Source organism: Eleutherodactylus coqui, chromosome 1 (genome assembly GCF_035609145.1).
Source record: "Eleutherodactylus coqui strain aEleCoq1 chromosome 1, aEleCoq1.hap1, whole genome shotgun sequence".
Lineage (NCBI taxonomy): Eukaryota > Metazoa > Chordata > Amphibia > Anura > Eleutherodactylidae > Eleutherodactylus > Eleutherodactylus coqui.
In genome coordinates, this window is record NC_089837.1 from 458,739,081 (window position 1) to 458,750,335 (window position 11,255).

Here is an 11,255-nt window from a genome sequence, read left to right on the forward strand (position 1 = left end):
GTCCAGTATGCTTAGCAAAACTGGACGACTCCTATACCAAAACATTATGCACTTCCTGTTCAGCGGAAATCCTGCAGGAAGAAAAAACTTCCCAAATGTTTGAGATTCGGTCAGTCATCTGGAAAAGTGCAGTCCTCCTTTTCAGACCTCCACGCAGGACCCTCGGGGGTTAAAAGAAGGTCTGCTCCGGCAGTGTCAGAGTCCGACTCTGATATGGCGGATGAATTTCAGTTCGAAGATCTTGAAGTGTCGCAGGGGGAGAAAAAATACTTTTTTTTCCCCACCACTAACATGGATCAACTACTAAAAGCAGTACGCAGAACCATGCAAGTGGAGGAAGAAGTTCAGCAACCCCACACAGCACAAGATGACATGTTTGCGGGTTTGCTTCCACAATGGAAATCTACATTTCCCGTAAACGCCACACTAAAACAACTAATCCTGAATGAGTGGTGTTGCATGGATCGGGCTCCGCTGATCTCCAAGGCATTTAAGGATTGCTTTTTACTTTCGGTCGATGAGGTGGCCATCTTTGAGGAGACGCCTAAAGTGGATACAGCTATCTCCATGGTGTCTAAGAAGTCTGGACTTCCCTTTGATGATACGTCCCATTTAAAAGAGTCTATGGATAACAAAGTGGATACGACCATACGCAAGGCTTGGTCCACGTCCAGCCTCATCATAAAGTCTAACATTGCGGCCACTTTGGTGGCTCGCTGCATAGTGGTGTGGGCGGCATCCCTCTGCTCCAGATAGCAACGGGATTTTTGGCGGATGCTTCTATGCAGACGATCCGCTTTGGAGCCCACATGGCAGCCCTATCCAATACTGCGAGAGGAGCGGTTTGGGTAAAGGAGTGGTCTGGAGACATAACCTCCAAGAACAAGTTGTGCGCCTTACCCTTTCAGGGTTCACGCATCTTTGGACCAGACCTGGATCGCCTGCTAGAGAAGGTAGCGGACAAAAACCAGGGACTGCCAGCCATCAGACCACCTAAAAAGACCCTTCACTCCACGTCCCTCGTCTACAACCTACGCTGGAAAAGGAAAGACCGAAAGGTGGCCTTATCCGAAGGGAGGAAGGGGTAAGACTCTTACCGTTGTCCCTCAACCCGCATTTTCGTGTGCGGTAGGGAGAAGATTAGCTCATTTTTCTGCTAGCTGGCAAAACATAACCACTAATGAATGGGTTTTACATCTGGTGGCGGAGGGGTACAACATTGAACTAGAATCTCGCCCCCCTCATAGATTTACTTTAACCTCAACACAGTCTCCAATCCTGGAACAGGCTCTACTGAAGGGCGTACAAAGCCTGGTAGATCTTGGCGCGGTTATCCCGGTCCCCAAAAGCAAATGGGGGAAAGGCTTTTATTCCCTCCTTTTTCTGGTTCCCAAACCAGACTGCTCCCACCGCACAATTAACCTCAAAGACCTGAACAAATTTATTCAGTATAGAAAATTTAAAATGGAAACTATTAAAACCGCAACACCCCTGATTGCCAGGGATAATGTAATGGCCACGATCGCAAAGATTCCTGAGATTTGGGCTGAGAGTGGAAGGGGAAATCCGTCACCTCCAGTTTATCTGCCTCCCATTTGGAATCTCCTCAGCCCCTCGAATCTTTTCCAAAGTGGTGATCGAGATGGTAGCCTTTTTACGCAATTACGGGATCATTATCGGCCCTTAACTGGATGACTTTCTGCTAGTGGCGGATTCCCCAACTATTCTGAGATAACACTTGGGTTCCACGCTTCAGCTTTTTAAGGACCTGGGTTGGATCATCAATGATCTGAAATCCAACATGGAACCAGAAACCCGGAAGAAATTCCTGGGAGTCATTTTGGATTCCCATCTCCAAAGTTCATCCCTTCCTCCTCTAAGGAAACAGCTCGTTTTAGAGGAATGTTCTGCTCTATATAAAAAATCTAAAGTAACAATAAGAGAAGCAATGCGGATCCTGGGGCTAGTGACTTCGTGTATTGGTGTAGTTCCCTGGGCCCAATTCCACAGCCGTGATTTCCAGGCACTTATCCTTCAAAATTGGGATAAGCGTCAGTCCTCACTAGACCAGACAATCTCTCTATTTCCGCTAAAGCCAGATCCTCACTCCTCTGGTGGTTGTCCTCAGATAACCTTTCACGGGCATCTGAATGGAACCTGGAACCCGCGATAACGGACGCCAGCGCCAAAGGGTGGGGGGCCCACTTTGAAGGCGGTCATTTACAGGGTACTTGGGACCCTCATGCGAGATCCAGTTCCTCTAACTTTAGAGAGCTTAACGTGGTATGGAAATCCCTGCATAGCCTGCAATCACTTTTAGGGATGAAGCATGTGAGTATCTTTTCCGATAACATGACGGCAGTGTCACTCATTCGCCCACAATGTACCACCAGGAATCCTCCAGCACCTGGCGGGAAGGATCCTTCAGTGGGTGGAACTCACAACCAGGTCACGGTCGGCCTTCCACATAAAAGGAACCGAAAATTCAGCCGCAGACTTTCTGAGCAGGAAGAAAGTGGACCCAGGAGAGTGGGAACTCCGTCCTGAGGTGTTCAACCTTCTTATGACAAAATGGGAGGGTACCCGAAATCGACCTGTTTGCATCAAGCACAAACGCTAAGTGCTGTCTTTTCTTTGCCTGAGGCTCGGAGAAACAAACCTAAGGGCTTCTTCACACGGACGGATTTCCGCCGCGTTGCCCGCAGCTATTAGGTTCTATTGAACCTAATAGCTCAGTGCTCGCGGTGCGACCTCACCCGCGTCGTGCTCTATTTGCCGCGGGTGTATGCACGGACGGCTTCCATTGCAGTCAATGGAAGCCGTCCGTCATGCTATCTTCCGCTGTAGCACAGCGGAAGATAGCGTGAAACCGCTTCCCCGCCTACTGCGTCATGACGCGTCCAGCCACGTCATGTGACACGGTGGGCGTGTCATGTGACGTGGCCAACGTGTCACATGACGCTGCGGCGCGTCACGACGAAGCGTCATGCAGGAGCGAGGACGCCGGATCCGCAGGTAAGTTTGGGGGTCTCTGAGGGGCGCCGTGACGGGCTCCGCCGCGGAGTTCCGTGGCGGAGCCCGTCACGGCCGTGTGCAGCTGGCCTTAGGCACAGACGCCCTCTCACCCCTGGGGCTGGGATTTGGCGTACGCTTTTCCCTTTACCGCTAATCCCGCTCCTTCTAAAGAAATTGCTACGGTCAGACCTGTTAGTAATTTTAGTAGCGCCTTATTGGCCCAAAAGACCTTGGTTTCCTCTCCTGAGATCTGTCAGTGGGAGAGCCTTTCCATCTTCCGCCAAGACCGGACCTCCTGTTGCAGGGTCCGCTCCTCTACCCTGAAGTTCACAAGTTCAGGCTTACGGCCTGGATCTTGATCGAGTAAAATTCTTAGGAAAGGGTCTATCATCCAATGTGATTGCTACTATTTGCGAGAGCCTTAAGCCCTCAGCAAAAAAGATTTATTCCAAAGTCAGGAGAAAGTTTTTGGAATGGATAGGTCGGGACATCCAGCAGTTAGACCAGCCAGACATCCGTAAAATTTTAGATATCTTCCAGGTGGGCTGAGTCCAAATACCCTCAAAGTCCAAGTGGCAGCTCTGGGGGCATTCTTTGATCTTGCGCTTGCCGAGCATAGGTGGATTAGAAGGTTTGTTAGAGGGGTGACTAGATTGCATCCATTTACAAGGCTTACGGCGCCCCCCCCCCCTGGGATCTGACCATAGTCCTTCAGGCCTTCTGTGATTTCCCCCGTTCAAACCAATTAGCAACCTATCCATCGCCTTGCTGACTTATAAGGTTGCCCTCCTTGTGGCGGTCACGTCAGCTAGGCGCGTGGGTGAAACCCAGGCTCTTTCAAAGAGACCCCCATATATCACTATTCACCCAACAAGATTGTATTCTCTTTAGACCCTTCCTTTCAACCTAAAGTCTTGTCAGATTTCCACAGAGGCCAGCCAATAGTCATTTCAGCCTTCTGCCAAAATTTTAAAAACGAAAAGGAGCAGAGGCTCTATAATCTTGACGTTAAAAGAGCAGTACTAGCATACCTCGAAGCGATGGAAAGTTTCAGGAAAACTGAAACTTTTCGTTCAATTTCAAAGGCAGGCCAAAGGAAGGGCCGCTTCTAGAGATGCAATTGCTTGGTGGCTCAGGAGAGCCTTTTAGGAGGCTTACAAGGCCAAGGGCATCCCTCCCCCAGAAGGATTGCTCTACGCGAGCAGTAGCATCTTCCTGGGCAGAAAGAGCGCACGCATCGATCGAACAGATCTGTAACGCGGCCACATAGACTTCTAGTCACACGTTTATTAGACACTACAGGCTGGACTTTAAATCTAGTCAGGATGCAACCTTCGGGAGAAAGGTGCTTCAAGCAGTAATCCCTCCCTAAAAAAGCCCATGCCAGTTATCTGGTATCCCTACAAGTGTATGCTGTCATGTCTGAGGGAAAACGGGAATTGTTTCTTACCGATAATTCCCTTTCTTGAAGACATCATGACAGCATACGGGCTCCCCCCCCCCTCACCAACATGGTTATCCTTGTTTTGTTTAACACGAGGTAATGTGTATGCTTATGATTTCCCTGTCTGAGGTGTGTGATCCCAATAAAACACACCTTCTGGTTAAGTATTCTGTCACTGTGGTTATTTGGAACGCACTGGTGTTGGTGGAGGAGAGGTGCCTTTTATGCTCTGCCTTTTCCTGTCCCATCAGGTCAGCAGGTGCTGACAGCTTGATGCCTTCATGAAAGGAAATTATCGGTAAAAAAATTCCCGTTTTTGTTGCGGTTTGTGTGCCGTAGGAAGATGCACCGAAAGATGGTGGAATTTTTTTTTCTCTTTACTTAAAATTTTAAGTTTTTTTTCAGTACATTTTATGGTACATTAAATGGTACCATTGAAAAAATGCAACTTGTCCCGCAAAAAACAAGGCCTCAGACAGCTACGTCAATGGATAAATAAAGGAGTTATGATTTTTGAAAAGGGGAGAGGAAAAAACAAATAGAAATAAACAAAAAAGCTCCATCACTAAGCGGTTACAGGGGTATTCTGGCCTTTTTAATGAATGTGGATCCACACATTCAGGATCCCTGTCAATCAGTTGATCGTCTATTGTCAGTGCAGAGGGCTGGATGTGGTCCTCAGCGGAGAAAGTGGGAACGCAGTCCTCGCTCACATTGAATTTTTGGTAGCGCTGTGCTTTTATTACACTCCGTTAGACAGGAATGAACTTTGTGTCTAACAAGGAGCAGGAAGTGGAATAGAAGTGTGGTGCCCCTACAGTGGGAGTGAGGCCAGCACTCCAACTTCTCCCCTGTCTGGTGATGACTATGTCCAGCTCCCTGCATGGACAGTGGGCCAAACGATAAGCTGACAGACAGATCCTGAGAGCTGGATCCCCATCTAACTACTGATGGCCAGACGCTGGCCACGCCCAGTTATGGCGGCGCCCAGCGCGAGCATGTAGTTGTTTGATATAAGTGACAGTTACAATTTTCTATATAAATGTTTTGTTCACTTAATGTTTATGCTTGATAAAGGCTCTATGGTGATGAGCCGAAACGCATTGCATTTCAATAAAGAAAGATCGACACATGACGGAAGATTCTTGGCAGTCTATCCTCAGAAGCACTAGGTGATTTTTTTTTTTTTTCCTCCCCTGTTCCTCTTTGACCTACTGATGACCAGAGGGTATGTCATCAGTTAAAAAAAGGCCAAAATACCTCTTTAAATAGTTTGGGGAAAAGGCAGGCTGCTCAGAATTCTTGCATATTCAGCTGTTTGCATACATGCATATATATTTTTATTTTCTCTTTTTAAACGCAGCCCCCTGGTGGTCGGGAACTTGTGGGACGTCACAGACCGAGAGATTGACCGTTACACGGTGGCTTTCCTGCAAGGATGGTTGAAAGCAGGACCCGGAGCATCACTGCTGAAATACTTATCTGAGTCTCGCCAGGCTCCGAAACTAAAATACATTATTGGTGCAGCTCCTGTGGCTTTCGGCTTACCTGTGGCCCTGCAATGACATGCTGCCAGTCTTATGTGGCATTTAGTGCATTGTACAGAAATGTGTACAGCTCTGATAACGTGAATGCTATTTTTATAACTACAGAACTCTAACATACCATTTTCATAGATGATAATCTGCTGCTTCATGCCATAGGGACAGAGGGAAATCTATTGTGGCATTATGTACAATGCACAGGTCTTGCCTGTGGGCAATTGGCCACTGGTTTTATGTAGTTATGTTATACCAGAAACCGTGTGTATATTAAAGTTTGGATATTTATTACTTTGCAGGACTTGGCGTTTACCACTTTGTACGGTCTCACTGGGGCTGTTTTATATATTGAAATCTATTTATATGTGGTTACATTTTAGAGAGTGAAGTTTAAGTGACTTCTAATGCATGAGCATGTTCAGGGAAATATATAAACTTGTGTAATAAAGACGACATTTGTTTTATTTCTGATGCTTGCCTTTCAGTTTCTGTATATTTCAAAATGGGAGAGGACAAGGGGCTTCTGAGGAGATTATGTCTGGTATAACGGACCTAAGCAGTGCTGGAGAACCCTTGAGTCTGCTTACACATGTTCCCGCTCAAGTTGTTTTCACACCTCAAGCAGCCGTCTCCACAACAGCACCACCTGAGAGCCTCCTCCTGGTTAGGCAGAAACACTGAGTGGTTAACCCCTCTCTCCCACCTTCCTCAGTATTCTTCCTGTCCTGCCAGGAGGCAGGATCACTGAGAGGTGCTGGTGGAGACACTAGCATGAAGGAAAACTTACGTGCAATGGATCGGAGGGCAGAGGTCTTCAGCCTCGGTTTCCTCCTCCATCCGGGGACGCAAGCTGCCTTTGTCTGCTGTCGACATAGGGCTAGGTGCTGCGCTCTCCAGCTCCCATATGCGTGGCGCTGAGGGTCGTCGTCATGTGACCACGGTGACGTTAGCACATCGGCGTCTCGGGACGTGGGGAGGGGCGGGGCTCGGCCCGGAGGGCGCCAAATTTAAAAGGCGCATATATAGGAATCTGAGAGAAGACTACCCGGACACCTAAGGTAAGCCATTGCTATAGCTGGCTTATTGTTCCAAGGTGCCTGCAGTGCCACTTATCAATGAGTACTCCAGCACTGGACATCGCTGAATCGGCGGCCACAGCGGGGGTCTTAAGTAGCCCATTGGGCAAAACAATGCAAATGTCCATTATTTTGACCTGGAATATTGCATGCTTATCCGCATACCTCTGTTGGTCTGCCAGGGGGATAAGGATGCCCCTCCCAGAACAAAAGTTAAAAAATGTGCAGAGTGCAGAAGAAGGTTACCTTCCACGTATGATAGGCCACTATGCAAGGTATGCGTAGCCAGGCTAGTTAAGGAGGAGTCTGGTTGTTTTTTAGAGGACGTCAGAAAGCTGGTTAAGGAAGAGGTACGGTCAGCTCTGACATCACAAGCTGTGCCGCCCACTGGGGCATCCAGGTCTAGGTGCCACCAGAGACCGTATAGTCCAGAAAAAAACTAGGACTCTGAAAAAAGTTCAGTCTGGTCAGAACTTGAAGAGCCAGCTCCTAAGGAATTCTCGGACAGGGACGACTATAAGCAATACTTGTTTCACCACGAGGATCTAGCGGAGCTCATAAAATCAGTGAGGGGGGGCGTGGCTAGCGGATGGCGGGATAAGTCGCACCTTAAGCGAGCTCCCGCGTCTCTAACCCTACCAGCAGCTTAAGAGGCACCATTAAGCAGCGGAGAACGGATTCCGGACGCCACATGGGGAAGAAGAAGCTGCCGCGATCTTTGTCCTGCACTCCGGTCGGCAGAAGGGGCGCGCTGGAGAGGTTTCTCGGCAGCGGAGGTGAAGCCGCCGCCGCGTCCAAGATGGCGCCGGCTCCCGCGGGACCGCAGGCACAGGCGAGCAATGCAGAGCTGGCACAGCCGCCCGGAGGGCACCTGGAGGAAGCAGAGAGCGGGGACAGACCGGCCAGCAACCAGCACAGTTCGGGGGGAAGCCCTAAGAACCACCACGCTACAGAGCAGACATCACAGGAGGAGGAAGCAGGATATAAAGGAACTGGGAGTACAACAGAGAGCAGCCCCTGCCCCAAATATGGCTCCCCCCAACCCACAATGCAGTCTCCCATAGCTGATGAAGGTAGTAGCACAGCATGGCAACACTCCCCTGCATACAGCACCACAAGCAGCCCACCTCAAAAAAGATCTAGCAACTCCCCTGACAAAATAAGTGAAGAAGCCTGGAAGAGTCGTATTATGGCCATACCAACAAAAAATGAGCTAGACGAGTTCTTCAAGAGATTAGAGGCATCTAACAAAAAAGCGCTAGAAAATATCCACAACGATATACAGCATCTAGGACACAGAATAGTACAAGTTGAGGAGGCGCAGGAGGGTGCGTCAGCTATTTTAGAAACCCACAGACAGGCCATCCAAGCACAAGCAGACCAAATTGCCGGCATTATTACACACCTTGATGACCTAGAAAACCGAAACCGGCGCAACAACCTGCGAATAAGGGGTCTCCCGGAGGAAATAGAAGGGCAGCATTTAGAACTTTGGGCGCAATCCTTCTTCCGGCAACTACTAAATCGCAAAGCGGAAGATATGATCGAAATAGATCGGATCCACAGGGCCCTCGGACCAAAAAATGCTGATCCCAAAAGACCAAGAGATGTAATATGCAGAGTGCATTTCTTCAGAGATAAAGATGCAATCTTGAGAAAAGCTAGAGACAAAGGGGACCTACAACACGATGGTAGACCCATAATTCTTCTGCAGGACCTGGCACGCCACACACTGCGGATGAGAGGTGCCCTAAGACCCCTGCTGACGGCCCTGAAAGATAAGGGGATACCCTACAGATGGGGGTTCCCCTTTTCTTTAACAGCCAGAAAAGATGGGAAATCTGCCATATTCAGATCAATCGGAGACTTGCCCAACTTTCTGGGTACTTTACAACTACCCATGATAGCGCTGCCGGACTGGCCTATGGTACCGACGGTACTGGCCCCCACAGCACAGGAGCAGTGGCAGAGCGCACACCCCAAACCAAGACGGGAAAAGCAAAAGGCAATGGACAGAAACACCTGATCTTACTGCGGGACCCCGCCACGCATTATGCAGTAGTGTATGATCCACCAAATATATCTGGCATACAAGCATAGTCGCATACCTGACTCATACAGGAAATAGTACAACATACTGCACGACCTTCTACTTCACCCAAGTTGTTTATGTTTGGGGAAGAAAACGAACTAGACCAGAAGATACCCACTTGGCGTCCGGAGGAGCAGAATGACCCGCTCCTCAGAGATCGGGAAACGGGCGTTATCCGAGACTCTAATATAGTATATCATTCCAAGTTATACAATGATATAGTACTAGTTAAATTGTTTTCTCTTTCAGATTGCAAATGATGATTGGTGCCTCAAGAGCTTTAGACCAGGGCCCAACGAGGGGCTGCAGCACTATCGTAAGGATCGCGTTGTGGGGGGAGGCGCGGGGGTTCGGCGCATGTCCTAGCCGGTACCTACACGTCCCTCACACAGGGCGACCAATCACATTTAGTGTGAATGCGGGCATTGTATATGCCAGCAGTTCTCCCTGAAACCAAACGCAGTAGCTGGATACTGCGCAAGGTTCTACCTGATGAACCTTTTTCTCTCTCTTCTTGCTCAATTCTATCTTTCTTCTCCCTACCCAAACCACCCCACCACCCTCACCCCGACCTGACTGACCTACAACCATTAGCAGAGCTAATTTATCTTATGCCCACGGTGACCAATGGCTGACATCACATTTTGCACCTTTAATGTGAGAGGACTGAACGGACCTACTAAGAGGGGGCAGATCATGGACCACCTCCACCGGAAGGGGATCATGGTTGTTTTCTTCCAGGAGACCCATTTCCAGGATACCAAGATACCTAAGTGTAAATATCGCCACTATACTACCTGGCATAACAGCCCACACCCAGACAAAAAAGCAGGCGGCACGTCCACAGTAATCCATAAAAATTTTCCGCACAGATTACTCTCTTTAGAAATGGACGAAAACGGGAGATATGTGTTCTTAAAAATTCAAGTGAATAACGACATAATAACACTTGCTAATGTGTACTTTCCCAACCAGGACCAGAAGAAGTTCGGTATCCGAGTGCTGGGGGCCCTGGCGGCTTTCGCAGGCGGCTCCTCCATCATCCTCGGTGGAGATTTCAACTTAATCATGGATCCGGCAAAAGACTCCTCGGGGGGTAAGTCGGGGGTTTCCCCCTCAACGACACGTAGAATTCGCACGGAATTAGCAAAGCTCAAGTTAGTTGACTTATGGCGAACATTACATCCCAGAGAAAGGGACTTTAGTTTTCACTCGCCCGCACACAATAGTTATCACAGGCTAGACCATCTGTTTATTTCACACGGGTTGTTGGACAGAAGGCCGTCGGCCTCTATGGGCCCCTTCCTTTGGTCAGACCATGCTCCAGTCTGGGGGTCCTTGGTGGGGGGAAACACTGAAAGAACAAACCTTACGTGGCGACTTAATGATAACTTGCTAGAGGACGGAGCTTGCCTGCAGGACATTCAACAATCAATAGAATCATTCATAGAAACTCACAAAAACGATCCTACATCCACGCCCTTTAAGTGGGAGGCACTAAAATGCGTCCTTAGAGGGATCTTTATATCGCACGGGGCACGATTAAAAAAGATGAGGACAGCTAGGCTAGAAGAGCTGTTGATACAGCTCGACGGCCTGGAAACGTCAAATAAAAATTCACCCGCAGACAGTATAGCAGCAGAAATCTCCACAACTAGAATTAAAATCCTGCGTATACTAGATCAGGCGTCACTATGCCGTAGGGACAAATTCAAGGGACTGCACTATGAGCACGGAAATAAATGCGGTAAGGGGTTAGCGAGGGCCCTCAATCCTAGAGAAGCACAGACATATGTGTTTGAGGTCCATAAACCCGGGAAGGGGATGGTCCACAGCAACACGGAGATCTTAGAGAGCTTCCACACTTATTACCAGGAACTCTACAACCTGGAGGGGAACCTAGGGGACCCCAAGAATAACCTTGATGCAGAGAAGAACACATACATAACTGAAAACTCCCTCACCCACATAACAAGCGAGGAAGCGGGGGCACTAGAAGAGGACTTCACTCTGCAAGAGTTAAAGGAAGCAATCACTACATTAAAAATCGGAAAGAGTCCGGGACCCGACGGTCTAACCCCCCGCTT

At 48.7% G+C, this 11,255-nt stretch overlaps 1 protein-coding gene across 2 annotated transcripts in view; it reads left to right on the forward strand.

Moving 5' to 3' along the window:
- Positions 1-6,471, forward strand: part of ESPL1 (extra spindle pole bodies like 1, separase) — a 52,008-nt gene extending 45,537 nt beyond the window's left edge. For both annotated transcript variants that reach the window (XM_066584232.1, XM_066584233.1), the window contains exon 31: positions 5,823-6,471. In XM_066584232.1, coding sequence (XP_066440329.1) covers positions 5,823-6,024 — 202 coding nt within the window. In that variant the 3' untranslated portion in view covers positions 6,025-6,471. The remainder of the gene's footprint in view (positions 1-5,822) is intronic.
- Positions 6,472-11,255: the final 4,784 nt, after the last annotated feature.